General features: G+C 37.8%; 2 protein-coding genes across 2 annotated transcripts in view; one reads left to right on the forward strand and one right to left on the reverse strand.

The window, feature by feature from the left end:
• The first annotated feature begins 5,326 nt into the window (after positions 1–5,326).
• On the forward strand, positions 5,327–13,514 carry LOC128015589 (sodium/potassium-transporting ATPase subunit beta-233-like). Its single transcript, XM_052599534.1, has 6 exons — positions 5,327–5,555; positions 8,584–8,712; positions 10,274–10,429; positions 10,536–10,720; positions 10,872–10,955; positions 12,166–13,514. Exons 1-6 carry the CDS (start codon positions 5,468–5,470, stop codon positions 12,418–12,420), a joined length of 897 nt encoding a protein of 298 aa, XP_052455494.1. The 5' UTR covers positions 5,327–5,467; the 3' UTR covers positions 12,421–13,514.
• A 2-nt stretch (positions 13,515–13,516) lies between these two features.
• Positions 13,517–15,414, reverse strand: part of LOC128015587 (nucleoside diphosphate kinase 7) — a 31,568-nt gene continuing 29,670 nt past the window's right edge. Inside the window, exons 11-12 of the mRNA XM_052599530.1 lie at positions 14,531–14,638; positions 13,517–13,607 (exon numbers count right to left, since the gene is read on the reverse strand). Of these exons, the coding sequence (XP_052455490.1) occupies positions 13,575–13,607; positions 14,531–14,638 (141 nt within the window). The 3' untranslated portion in view covers positions 13,517–13,574. The remainder of the gene's footprint in view (positions 13,608–14,530; positions 14,639–15,414) is intronic.

Here is a 15,414-nt window from a genome sequence, read left to right on the forward strand (position 1 = left end):
ATACAATAACTTGTTTAATGAGGAATGATCAACTTCAAGAATGTAAGTAAATAATCTGATTTCTGCCTGGCACAATCAAGGTTTTGGCCACTTCACAGTCTCGTGTTTCTGAATACTCAGCTCCATTGCATAATACTGGAAATGACTGTAGTGTCATGTGATGTGTCATGTCTTGATATGCACTGAACAGCGTGAAGGTAAATGTCAGAAATGAACATACAAATCTTTCATGTGATAAAGATCATTAATGATTATCAAATGTAATTAATCATATTTAATATTTAGAATATGACTTTGTATTTCAAGTACAGTAACAAAAAAAACATTTTCTAGAACAAGGCCTTGTTTTTCTTCAGGACCTGTTTTGATTAACGGAGTTTCACTGATGTGTTTAATGAAAAGAGTCAAAAGGCCACGATGCATTAAAGGGTTCTTCAAAAATCACTTGCCTGACTCCAGGGCACCCTGCTCGTTAGAGCAATGGATCATGGTTTCTCTGAAGAAGTGTCAAGAGCTTTTGTGAAGGCGATGGGTATTTCACTGTGAGCTGCTTTGACGGGGGAATAATGTGAGAGAGGAGCATGATGGGTGAGAAACTAATCAGGCTTCAGAAGACTTTTAGAAGGCTCTCGCCATTTTAGTTTTACCACTCAGAAAACCTTGTAAACCGAGGCACTTACTGCAATAATAATAATAATAATAATAAATGTTTTTTGATGTTCCTCATTAACAATTCCATCTGGATAAAAATGCCTGCTAAATAAATAAATGTAAACATATCTCACAATTCTATAGGCTGAATCCAGAATGGTGTACAAAGCCTACCATTTTTGCAATTTTGTATAGTAGTGTTATAGAATACTATCTGATGACAGGGGTCTGATATATATGACTGGTCATGTGACCCCAACATGCTCCCATCATGCAGTGACCCCATCCAGCTTGTAAGAGTACAACAGCTTTTATTAAGCTATACTGACATGACTGAATACCATTTCATGAGAGTATACATCATTTTAGATACACTGCCACTCAAAAGATATATTTTAGATACACTGCCATTGGCTTCCATATTATTATAATATATTTTTTTTCACATACTATGGAAGTCAGTGGCTAACAGCAACTGTTTGGTTATCATCATTCTCAAAAAAAAATTTGTACAGGGTGAATAAATGATGACAGACATGTCAATTATCAAATGTACATATATATGTGTTTGTATGTACATTGGATCAATTTAAATGGAAACTTCACCCAAAGATGAAAATTCTATATAAGTGCATGTGTGTGTGTGTGTGTGTGTGTGTGTGTGTGTACATTACATACACAGATCTCTAGAAATATATGAACAAAGCCCCAACATTTAGGTTTAGAGCTGAAAGATTTGACAACAGTCCTTCAGATAGACTTACATACACTAACATTCACTCTCTATTGACTACTATGACCTTCTGATAGACCTTCTCACATGGCTGTGTGACCAGGACGCTACATTAAAACAGCCACCATTCAAGGGCGGAGTCTATGTGGTCTCCACCTATTGGTGGGTCAAATCACAGAGGGGTATGGTTTACCTCCACGTCAAGCTCATTCGTTTTACTAGCTCCTTTGAAAGCACAATATTGACTTTTGTTTCTCTCACATGTCACTGTGGAGCAGCCTGTGCGCCTGTGAAGTTTAATGAGCCTATCTGCCAAAAGAGAAGACATTTTGTTTAACTTCCAGTGATTTTTTGGAACGTGACTGAACATCCATAACCTTCTCTCAAAATTGGTTCACCCTTAATATGATGTTACATTAGCTTTGTGTAAATCACTCTTATTACTGACATAGAGTTTATCAGATGGTGGACGATTAAACTGACAGCTTGAATGCTTTTAGTTTCACTTATTTCTTTATGTTTAACTGCATGGATAACAACAAAAACGGATTAATTTGCAACACTACCCTAAGTATACTTTTTTCAGTATTTGCATGACCCAATGTAATCATAGGGTTAATTGCATCAGCCTCAATTGCAAACTCACTCATGAATGCACAAATTATATAGAAAATTAAAATGATGGTAAATAGCATAGCACAGCATAAACATTAAATAGCGTGCCATTTTTTGGAGCAGAAGGGAAATTGATTATGCAGTCAATCTGGCCCACACTTCCCTCAGGCTGTGTCCCTCTCTGGGAGCCTGCACGCGGTCGACTGTCTCTTCATCACTTCCTATTTCTCTCCTCTAATTGTGTGTGGGAAGTTCAGGCACCCCGCTGACCTGCTAGCTCCAGTAAGACCTGACTGAAACATGAGGTTGAGAAAGTAGAATATTTCAGATTTTTTTTAAATCTCTCAATTCTGTTTATACATGCAATTTTGAGTTTATATAACACTTTTTTCCCGCTCATAGTTCTAATAATTGTGAATAAACGATAAAACTCATGCTAAGTTATAACCAGGTTGGTTGCTTATCATGTGTACAGTAAATAATAAGAGGATGAAATATTCCCCCATCTGTTTGACACTGGACAAAGCAAGTTTCAGATAAACCTTACACGTCAGAGGAGGGACTAGTGAACTAAACACTCTAGATGTGTTACTCTGTATACACCGAGAGGATAAATGTGGTCATTTTATTTTTCTTAGTCACTGCTGTCACTGCGGTGCACATTGAGGTAGAGAGAAATCCATTTCAGGCACGTTAGAGGCCAGGGGAAAAACCCTTATCACCATACATACTCTCTATGTGAACCAGTGTCGTTACTAAGATAAACACAAAATAGGCCACAAACTTCATGCTTAAAAAAAAGACTATCAGGCTAGATATATTTAATTTGATCACAACTGTTCCACACAAATCAGAAAACTCTTCTTGGACCCGATGTGAGAGAGAGGGCAGTGAAAAAAGCAAAGACTAAAAACAGTTCAGGCATCAAAAGGCTCAACACATTATCTCTACACCTCAGCTTGTCAGCTTGTAAAGAGTTGTTTTGAAGTTGAAAGTAATGGCAGAGTTGACTTAGTGTCAAAGGGAGGGGGAACAGACGAGCACGTCAGCTTTCTGTTCAAGAAGCTGACATCTTTCCGTGCCACTGCACAGGTATGACATTGTTGATGAACTGGGGTCTGGCAATTTATGCACATGCCACATTCAATCAGCAACCAATACTGGAATGCAGCACCTCCCAGAGGATTTGCCAATAGCCTGATCTATGTAAATACAGAACCGTTTACTAGCTAGGAAGCATCAGCAGGACTTCTGAAATCTGTTAATGTTTATGTCAAGGAAATTATCTTCTCAAGTAAGATTCTGTATCATTTACTTACATCATTCCAAATCTATTTGCATTCATTTTTTCTACAGAACACACACACACACAAACAAACAGTTTTTTAATTTAATTTATTATTATATTTTTTTGGAATCCACCAGTGTTATTCTAGTATAACTGAGATACTATCATTTTTCTTATTAGTATTTTGAGTTTTTATTCATTCATTGAAATTTTTTTTAACTAGTACACTACTTTTTTGTGTGTTTTATTTAATTTATAGTATAGTAATATAGTATAATAGTATAGTGATATATCATTTAATATATATACTGTATACAGTACACACACACACACGTATACGTACATTGTTTTTTAGCTGAAAATAAAAAGTAGTTAAAATAAAAAGATTTAAAATATTTTATTTCAGTGCATGTTTATTTCAACCATGGTTTTAATTTTAGTTTCAGTCTTCATTAACTAGAATAATCCTGGAGCTCACTGGACAAAAACTGTTGAAACATTCTTTAAATATTTTTGTTTGTGTTCACAGAAGAAAGAAATGCATAAAATGTAGACTTAAACATGATGACATGTTGACATACATTTTTTGGTGAACTTCACCTTTACAAATGGAAATGTGTGGGAATAAGGATGTTATATTAATTTACCAATTATTTTAGCTCATTCATAACTTTTACCGCTTTAAGTTCAGTGATGATGAGGCATTATTCTTTTCTCAGTGAAAGTCCTGTGAGCTAAGCTTCAAAAGCTGTGATGAAATGTATGTCAGTGAGAGGAATTCTATGGATTACAGGTCATAAGTGACCCAGTGGAAGCACCTTTGTGCACATGTTTGAAGCTCCACACCCACAACAACAATACACACAACTATTTGATGATGATTAATGGAGTTCAGGCATGCACTGTTTTAACATCACATTCTTGTGTTACTTACACATTCATATTTACAGTACATTTACCTGAATCATTAAATTGAACTGTAATGCATTGAGTTCGTGGAGTCAAACAGACCCCCAATCTAATCCTATAGAAAGAGCCACTAATCCCAGTGTGCGTGAATTAATACCTGCACAGATTGAAACTTGTTGGAGCTTGTCTATGATTTACAAGAAAGAAAAATGAGTGAAATGACATATATTCTCAAATACCCTTCTGAGCTCTATGGCTCAGTGTATGTGTGCAGGCTTTGTGTAGATGGCCTCACCTCTCTGCTTCTGTTGCCTCCCACAACTGACCTTGAATGGAGCACAGATCACATACTTGAACTTCAATCTTTCACAGGTCATCGGGAAAATCTTTCCTCCCTTTGACAACACACACACACAATACACACACATTTATGTCCACACACATGTATCTCTATTACTGAATGAAAACCTGCAAAGTGAAGAAAAATCTGCTTTGTATCATAGCGCCATCTGTACTTTTATGAATGCTACATGAGTAAATTATGATTTGTATAAAAAATTAAAATTTATTTGATCACTCAAATAGTTTTTTTGATCAGCTGATGTGCAACAGTAGTTTATGCCATTGCAAAATGAGTTTTCCAGTACCACACAGTGATGGTATCACATGGCAGTACCATAGTATTTTGATATGAATTTCAAATATCATGATGTTTATATGGTACTCTAAGGTACTTCGAAGAATAACATGTTAACACCATGGAACATGTAAAAAAACATTAAGGTTTGATAGGCCTACATGTAAAAACAACAAAAACAAAAACATGAGAACACCTTTATACTTTTATTGTCCTTCAATCAGTCAGATATACAGGTGGATTCACATATGACTTTATGTTATGGTATTAAGACAGAAGATAATCTGAGGTGAATTTTGAGGTGAAGAACACAGTTAAGAGTTTGAAAGAAACAGCACACTGAGTGCTCATGAGAGGATTCCGCCCACCGTTTACGAGTTAAAGTCTGGGGCTGTTACGCAAAAGCAAAGTCGGGCTGTGATTGGTCCGAATCTGCCCTCCTTCTTTTGAAGGTAACTTATTAAAAGAGCCGATGGGCGGAGTCAAGCCCCGAGTATATATTGAGTGAGAACAAGCAAAGGTACCGGGTACGACGTCGTCCTTTTTTTTTTAACAACACTAGGAAAGGGACAACATCGCTGTGAAGCACATAAGGCCCGCTCAAACACAACCAAAAGGGAACTAAATATCGAAAATGTCTGCGAATAAAGATGGTGGATGGAAGTCCTTTATCTGGAATTCTGACAAGAGCGAGTTTTTAGGACGCACAGGCAGCAGTTGGTGTAAGTGTCTCAAGATTGTTTCACCAGCGCCTCTTCTCTTGGTTTGAACTAGTTCTTCTCCTTTGTTAGATGTTGATATTAATACGTCTCCGCGTTAAAGACCAGAGAAGCGGCTTCAGCGTGTTTCCTGACTTTGGAAAAAGCTCAACACCTGTTTGATCAGACCGAGTCGTGACTTTCGTTTTCTGAGGGAAAAAACGCCTCGTGCTGGCGGCTTGATTTAATAATGCGATTATCATATTAAGAGATTCTCGTTAAAGAATAAAGCAAACGGATAAACCGTGTTCTGATGCGCAGAGTGGCCGATAGAAATGAGTCACAGTCATTTAATGTAACGGATGAACTGATCTGTGTCTAATACGCAGACAGCCACAAGGTGGTGAAAATGGGAACTGAATGGAGAAAAAGATGAAAACCGTGCTTTACACACTATTTTTATATATGATGGTTTGTGTAATTTAAAGGTTTAGTTATGTTCTTAGGGGGAAAAGGGGAAAAAGGTCATTCTGAAGGTCGTGATACGGATGTTATTTTTGTTTAGGAAAGAGATTGTCACTCAGCGGCATCTGAAATCGTCAGGAACTACAGCTGTAACTTAGCTGAAGGACAAGCTTTAGTTTAATAGCGTCTTTGTAGAAATCAGAATGGTTTAAAAGTTATAACATCCAGCGATCAGATCATTTTACTGCTGTCAGCCACAGAAGAATTGAGATGAATGAGATAAAATGTCAAATTATCGTCACATGGGTAAACAACGATTTTCCAGTGAAGAGTCAAATAACATAAAACAACATAAAGCTGTAAGTGTCAGTCAGATGACCGGGACATGTTTATGCAACGAAATTAGTATTTTCGGTCCTCAAGGTGACTCAAAGTTAATTTGGCCAGTTCAGTTTATGGCCTACAGTTAGTGATAATGGTAATAATTGGTTGGTACTGATTCCTCGCCCTGCTTTCTTTCTAAATAGATTACACACGTGTTTCTTCAGGCTTTTGCGGGAAACCATATGTAGCTGGTAGTTTTTATTTTATTTTTGTTTCTTTTGATCAGTTTTTAACGTTTGTGTTTATCGTTGCTCTCCTGATGCAAGATCGACCTGTTTACTTTTACTTCTTGTAAATGCCGGTTATTTAAAAGTTACATTACCCAGTAACCCTTGCGTTGTAATAAAATACTTCCATATTAATCAAATCTCGATAAATCGTTAAACACGTAACTTAGTGAGGCAGTGAGACGGAGGGAAATCTTTGGGTCGAGTCTGACACATGTGGAGGATCATGAGGGAGCCAGTCACGTGTAGCTTAGCCAGCTAGGCGCGCTCTCTCTGGCTTGATGTTTCACTTTAAACCAACAGAAATGTCTACGTACTCTGAAAACCACAGACTTAAAATGTATTTAATTAGCATTTATAGTTTGTGTTGTTTGAAGAATTGGGCAAACGCTATCGAAACAAATTTACGAGATGAGAAAACAAGTGGAGGCTAGTGATATAGGAAGCATTTTTTTATTTTATTTAAAGAGGAGCTTTTGAATTTGTTGTATCGTTTCTATTACATATAATTGTTTATTGGAAAGTTTAATGTTAAGGTTCAGCCCGCAAATAATTTGAATGAAAACTGCATGACGCAAGAATATGTATGGTTTTGCATCATTTACTCATTTTGGTGAACCAATGAGACGACTGAAGTTCATAGTTAATAGCCGTTGTACTGTAAAGTTTACTTTTCTTACTTAATACGGGTTTTAAACATAGGATTTTAAAACGGATATCTTATTTATGTCGTCAAGGACAAGCTTCTTTCTCTGCCCACACTGACACTACAAAATGTGAAACTATTGTTTGTGGGACTGTATTCAAACTTGAATGTGCTTCCTGTAGATGTAAGAGGCGGCAAAAATTTTCTTGCCAGAGCAGAGGAAAGGAAGTGTAACTCTGTTACCACGCACGCACAACCTGTCCCTTGTGTTTGGTGGGGTCGAGGTAGAAGTGGGTGTTGGGGGCTGTTTTCAGTGACTCCTACATGCTGGCACAGTGACTGACAGACAGGAATGTTATTCTGCGGGTCACATTCTGTTACTGCATCACACAGGGACATGTGAGCTGTGGGTGCTAGAGTTATGAGTAATGCTCGAGTTTGACTGACGCTGTTGTCGCTGTTCATTCAGTCTGGAAATTTTGGGTTGTTTCACAATTACTAGCAACATTTCATGAAATAACTGGGCTCAAACCGTAAAAAAAAAAAGTGTATATATATTAGATCACACTAAATTAAAGACTCAATCAGTGCATTTAAGATCTGAATTTTTATTTTTGTAAATTGTGCATTGATTATAATTATCATATTATGATTATAAATATAATTTTAATATTGATTTACGCAAGTCAAAAGAGTAACTCCGGAAGACTGCTGACTAGGGCTTTGTTACTTTTTTATTCTTCGCAGTTTAGATACTTTTTAGTCTGTTGTGCTCTGTCACTGAACTGATGTAGCAAGTTCTTTTTTGTTGCAAATGTAAATCAGAGTTAAATGGATTATCGGAAAACCATAAAAAGTGCAGGGAATTGGTTCTATCCACTGACCGGATGGAAGCAGGTTTGAATGCAAGATTGAGGTCGATTGTAAAACAGAGTTTAACCGCACTAAATGGTCAAAGAAGATTGGCATTTTACTGGAAGATGGTGATGACATTTTGATTAAAATTATTAGGTATGAAAATCAAACAATCATGGATGAACCGTTCATAAGATCAATAAAATGCATTCAGAAAATGGGGTGAATATTATTTTTTTACATGCCAAATTTAAATGCTTAATTTGTACGTGCTTCTATTTGTCATTTGACATAATGTACACACTTAAACTACATACTTAAATGTTCTTCAAAATGACACTGAAAGTGGATGCATTTAAACACTGCACCATGTTTCCATTTGGTTTGATGATTGTGGAAACCCAATGCTATTTCCTCCTTGTATGTGCTGCTCTAATACATCCCTTTGATTTCATGCCTTTTTTTTTCTTTGCAGTCAAAATCTTCATCTTTTATGTAGTCTTCTATGGCTGCTTGGCTGGAATTTTCATTGGCACCATCCAGGCCATGCTCATGACTCTCAGCAACTTCAAGCCCACATACCAGGACAGGGTTGCACCACCAGGTAACGAACCAAATACATGCCCAAAAGTGTTCAGAGGTTGGGTACTATTTGTACATAAACGCTGCGAGAATGAATCGCCAAACCAAAGAGATACAGAATGAACTGCATGTACTTGACTGCTAAAAGTTGTTTTGACTAGCAGGATATTTGTGTGTTGTGAGAATGATGTTGTGTAGTTGATTTTGATTAACATGGAAGCCATCTGGTGCACAATATAAAAGTTGTTTTTCATGTCTCTAGCTGTGCATTACAGTTATGTTGTAAACCTCAGTAGATTAATTTAATGGAAAGAACAAACCGTTTTGGGGACATTCTCGTTTACATGCACTCGAACGGTTCCCTAATGCTGGAAGTGAATTTAGTTTCTGCAAACCCTGTGACATTTCGGCAGCTCTAAAGGTCTTTCTGACCTCAACGAGAGCGAGGGTGGAGGTGACAGGATATTGTGAGGGAGGAGAAGGAGAGAGCGAGACACACAGAAAGCCATTTTGACCTTCACTTCCTGTCTAACCTGACGAGGTTTCCCGTTTGGGTTCTTACAGCATAGTAGTTCAGCATGTACACTCCGCATGACTTTGATGTGGTATGTCTTGTAGTATTTCAGTCAAGGTTGGCGGTATCAGCACTCAAACATGCCTTTCAAAGTAGTTTACAACAGGGCCAGGGTTTATCACTGAGCTTGTTTTGTACAAACAAGAATATTTTCCAATTAAACTTCAGCTAAAAATGGGTAAAAAAACAACAACTCTGGAGAGCATTGTACACTGCACTTTCCATAATCGGTGTTCGGTTGCCTGTTACTCCACTGCCAGCCATTCGCCACACCAGTCATGCCAGTTTGTGTTGTGCACACTCCCGCCTTGGCATTACATTTCTCTGTCTCCGTTAAAGCCCTGAACATAAACGCCTGTGCCAACAATAACCGTTTCCCCTTTAAGAGAGGCGGCCCTTGAAGTGTAAAAAGAAACAACGGGAGGAGGAATGATGTGGAGATGACCAAAGCAGCAAAGAAGGCCGGACGTAGAAAAGACATGCTGCCTGCATTCAAGTCCCGCCTCCCGCTCCGGGGCTAAAAGTTTCCATTGTGTGACAGAAGCACGTGAGGTTGTGGAGAGGAGGAGGAGGGGGAAGGCCGGGGGGAGACTCTCACAGGCTCTAACCGCAGTCTTTAAAGTGTATTAAACCAGGAACTAAAACTTCCAGTGAGCAATAAGTTCGAAGCTCCTCTTTTGTACCAGCTGCAGGACATGCAAGGAAGGTCATGACCAGCTTGTTGAAACCAAAATTGGCATTAAATACAATCTAAGGTTTCCGTTTGCTTGTTCTCTTCTGCTGGCTCCGCTCATGCCACGCCCCGCTTTGGTCGTACGTTCGAGCTGGTGGAAAATTACTGCCAAGCTGGGAATCTGAATAGCAAACTTCCATGACAACGAACGGACCAGGCTTTCTCAGCTCTTGTAGCTGGAGGGAAAATCACTCTTCTAAATGTTAATTTTTATGGTTGACACCAGTTGTTGGGCCACATTTGACCTGCTTTACACATTTTCTGCTTTCCTTACAGGCTTGTCACACTCCCCAAGGCCGGACAAAGCGGAGATCAGCTTCTCCATGAGCGATAATACGACTTACAGTGCATATGTGAAAAATATGAAGGACTTTCTGGAAGCATACAATAAAAACAAACAGGATAATGAAACCAAATTTGAAGACTGCGGAGGTACAAGTTCTAAGATTATCTTTAAGCCATATGCGGCTTCTGTAGTAATGACAAGCAAATACAGTTGTATCAGTCAGTAATGAAGTTTAATGTGTTTCATGTTCAGAAACACCCCAAGACTATAAGGATCGTGGAGAACTGGAAGACAAGGAAGGTGTGAGGAAGGCCTGCCGCTTTCATCGAGAGTGGCTGAAGGATTGCTCAGGACTGAAAGATGACACATTCGGCTTCAAAGAAGGCAAACCGTGCCTCATCATCAAACTCAATAGGATTGTGAATTTCAGGCCACGGGTGAGTTTTGTTATTTAGGATCATCCCATCAATATTAACCTTCCTACTGCCATTGTCTATACATCAGGTGCTTGCAAACAATTATTGTTAGCCTGGGGCAACACTTCCTTTAATATTGGGATTGTGTCATACTGTTGTATTCTCTCCTCAGCCTCCAACGTCCAATGAGAGTATCCCTGAGCCAATCCACCCTAACTTTCATGGCAACATGATTCCAATCCACTGCACAAACAAGGTAAGAAGTGCTGACAAAGCATCTTGGTAAAATGGCATTCTTGTGTAGAGAGATTGGTTAGGGTTTTTTTTTTTTTTTTTACATTACCATAATTATACTTTGTATTAAAAAAAAAAAAATTATATATATATATATATATATATATATATATATATATATATATATATATATATATATATATATATATATATATATATATATAAATATAAATATCTGCTATAGTACAACTGTAGATTCAGATTTATGCATGTGGCTTGTATTTAATATTACATTCAAGGGACAGATTTACATTTGATCAGTTCTCGCTTTCTCTGGGAATCAAACAATATGTCGGCCTGTTATGCTCTACTGTTTGAGCTACAGGAATGTGTTAATTTTGATTTATTATTATTTGTTGTTGTTGTAGTAGTAATTATAAGAATGGACTGCACTGTAAAAAAAAAAAAATCTGTAAAATTTACATTTAAAAAAGGCAGCTGTATTTGGCAGAATTTTACTGTAAAAAAAAAAAATTGGTAGCAACATTTTAGGTGAAATACTGTAATTTCAGTAACTTATATGTTAATTTACAAACCTATTGAAGTAATGAAATCAGTTTTGCACCATTGTAATACAGTGATAATCACCAAATTCAGGTGGTGATGAGTCACATGATGAACCATCACAAGCAGTTTATTTTTTTTTAATATACATGTATATATGTATATATGTGTGCAGTTTCATTCGCATAAAAACACAATCATGGTAACACACATGAAACCAAAATAATGCAATAAACATTCATGTAACAACATTAGGTGTAACGTACAACCAGAATATGCAAAATTAAGATAAAAAGGGAAAAAATTGGTAATTTCAACAAAACAACATCAAATTTGAAATGCAACGCAGGGAATTCTGGGAATGTCAGTGTCTTTTTCACTTCCAAAAACCGTATACTACCATAAAACGTGCATGTTATGTCCAATACAGTTTCCACCATAGGGGGATTTACTGTTAACCATTTAACAGGTTTTTACTGTAGCATTTTTAGTCTTTTACCTATGTTTATGTTTTTATAATCGTGTAAGATTTGAATATCAGTGAATCTCTAGTCTTTTTTTTCCAGTCAAGTCTAAGCAAAGAAATCTACACATTGATGTGAAATTCCGTACTCCATGTGCCGTAGTGCTCTGAAGAACGATCTAATACTAATTCTGGTTGTTAACAGAGAGAAGATGATGCACAACATCTTGGACCGGTCCAATACTTTGGGCTGGGGGCTGGTTTCCCCCTCCAGTATTATCCTTACTATGGCAAGCTGCTACATGAACATTACCTCCAGCCTCTGGTGGCCGTCAAATTCAACATCACTGTGGGTTACGAAATGCGCATAGAGTGTAAAGTATTCGGACAGAACATCGATTACAACGAGAAGGACCGTTACCAGGGACGTTTTGATGTCAAAATCACAGTCAAGTCATGACCTTAGCTATAAAAATGGCACTTTTTTTTTTTTTCTCTCTCTGCCCATTTTAAAACACGGTAATTTTAGATGAATAAAGAGGAGTACAATTTCAGTTGGAAAAACAACTAGTTTAGAACAAAGTTTCATAATATACGGGACCTACACTTAATCTGTACGCTTTACACTAGCTTTCTCTGCATGTCTAGGGTTAGAATGTAAATTACAGGAAGAGTAGTGAAGTATTTATTCTACTGTAAATGAGAATATTCCGTGAGCCATGGGACATTCATTTATTACTGTAAATTATAATTCCACTACTGATGTATCGAGCAGTGTTTCTGTCCCCTGAATATTTCTGCCTAGTGTGGTCTCTTTGTATTTTATGGAGTGTGCAGTGCAGTAGTCGCATACAATGGTCCTTTCCAAGCCATGTTGTAATTTCTGTTGTCTTATGTGAGAAAGCCTTCGTGGTCCAAGGTGTGTGTGTGTGTGTGTGAGAGAGAGAGAGTGTAAGCGAGAGAGAGCTTGAGTGTGAATGTGCATATTTGTCTACTTAAAAACTGAAAAACTGGCATGGTACGCTCTGAACTCCCCTGATCTGTGTGTGTGTAAGTGCCTGCACTCCTTTCATTCTTTTTTTTTTATTATTGGATCATCTTGCAATTTGGGAAACTGGGGCTATTGACAACTCTGTGTACGGCTTATTCTATTCCTTCACTATTAAGTGTAGAACTGTGTGTCTCGTCTGGAGGACTGAAGTAATTTTATTTACTTTGATTTAATTTTTTTTGTTCCGGACACATCACATGATGTGGTGTTACTTTATTGAGAATGTTTTAGCCATTTTCATGGTGAGTTTTATATTTATGCAGTTGTACAATATTTTTTTTTTTTCTCAGCAGGAGAAAGTGTAACATATAAATCCAAAAACCAAAGTCACTGGTCAAAGGTGCAAAGCAGTACCCCATGTTAGACATTTTGTTTTGTTTTTTAAAACTATTAAAAGTCATTGTTGGACATCCGAACACTTGTCAAGAGTTGTTGCATTTGCTCTTGTAATGTTATTTAAATCTGGGTAAGTCCTAAGAATAAATAAATGGACAGACAACTGAGGTATTGGTGAAGTGGTCTTTATTTAAATAACTGCTGGATGGTCGTCTCTCATGGGTGCTTCACCCATCTAAAATCTTGAAGAAATACTGGACCTGCAAAACAGAAAAGCCAACAGTTAATTCCAAGTTTCCATAATGTCTTTTCAAAGGTTGTGTCCCAAATGACACGCTATATACCGTCTTGTCATCTAACATGGGAGTTTGATAATCCTGTAAACCTACAACAGCTGAAAGCTGAACCACACCACACAACAGATTGAGAATCTGGATGGATGCTAGTTTTCAAAAGTCAGTGCTATTCTACAGATTGAGAAGTTGGAGCTCAGCGATTGTACAGAAAATCCTACTGTATAATAGACATTTAATCTTCAGTGGATATAAAATATTTATTCGCATTATACTCCAAATGGCATAGAATTGAGCATATTTATATGGATTGGAACAAACCTAATAAGAATGTTTTATAAACCGTCTTTCATTAAAAAACAAAACCGGTTTTAATTTGAGATGCTATTTTAGCACTTCATCAGGCCTCAGCATCAGCTCACCAGCTTGTTTTCCTTTCAAACAATTGACTTTCCCTGAATTGTGCCTGTTACGGCAGCTGGCGTCTGTGAGGCCTGAGCTCTAGGAATGTCATGGCTGAGTCGGTCAGCAGGCAAATGATTAACAAGGGACCATTTGTGCTAGGAGGCTGGACAGATCAGGAGTTGTGCACAACAATGACGTCCACCGGGCAAAACCCACTGCATGGCATAACAATGCATTTTTTTTTTTACCAAACCCGCCTGCTTCCCTTCTGTTGAGACAAGCCGGGCTCTAGGACTGCCTCAGCCCACACTGGACAGTCATGAGACCTGGATGCCATTTTGTTCTGGGCTGCATAAGCAATTGTGGGATCCAGAAATATTTTTGACTGTGAACACACTTCCTCAATGTGAGCAAAATGAGACTGAATACAAAACGTGACTGTGCGGCTCCTGCATAACATTTGATTGAGAGTAACTAGAGCTCACCTCCAGAATCCCGTCTTCTGGTAGATCCGTGCAGTGAACGGCATTCTGCACTTTGTTTTTGCCATAGAGCGCTCGCAAAGTGGTGGGCCGAAGGTGGCGTGCAATTTCCTGTAAGGGAAACAGAACACATTACATGCTGACATTTCTGTGATGGGTTACAGCAAGAAAAATGGAGAATATGCTTTGAACAAGGTTTCCTTGGTAGAGCAATTGGATAAAAGCACAGGTGACGATGCATGTGCTGTGATGGATACTCACAAAACAAATTCAATCCAGTGTTACTCACACGTGCTTGTTCACATTACAGCAAACATCACTGTCCTCATTCTTTCATCTTAACGCACACACACACCAGAAAACGTTCAATTTAAACTCAAACATATAGGGAAAATTCACCCCAAAAATGAAAATGCTGTCATCATTCACCGACCCTCAAGTTGTTCGAAACCTGTATTAGTTTCTCTCTTCCTTTGAGTACACAAGTTGCTGTTTTTAGAGAATGTTGCAAACCGAGCAGTTGATGTTAACCATTGTGAAAAAAAAAAACCTATGGAAGTCAATGGCTACCGTTGACTGTTTGGTTCTTAAAAACATCTTTCGTGTTCAAAATGGAAAAGAGAAACTATACGAGTTTAGAAAGACTTTGGGTGAGAAGGAAAGGGTGAGAGAATGCTAACAAATTTTTCAGTTTTTTGGGTAAAAATTCACCACTGACAAGATGGGTTGTTAATAAAACTTGGCTATCTATGCAGAATGAATAAATAAATAGGTGCTAAACAGAAGACAGTGAGAAATGGCTGTGGTGTTTTATTTAATGCAGTTTTGACCTTAGTGCCGCCTCTCTGTTGACCCTACTGTCTGTGGGCAGGAAATGGGAATAGAAA

This window comes from Carassius gibelio, chromosome A6 (assembly GCF_023724105.1).
Source record: "Carassius gibelio isolate Cgi1373 ecotype wild population from Czech Republic chromosome A6, carGib1.2-hapl.c, whole genome shotgun sequence".
Classification (NCBI taxonomy): Eukaryota; Metazoa; Chordata; class Actinopteri; order Cypriniformes; family Cyprinidae; genus Carassius; species Carassius gibelio.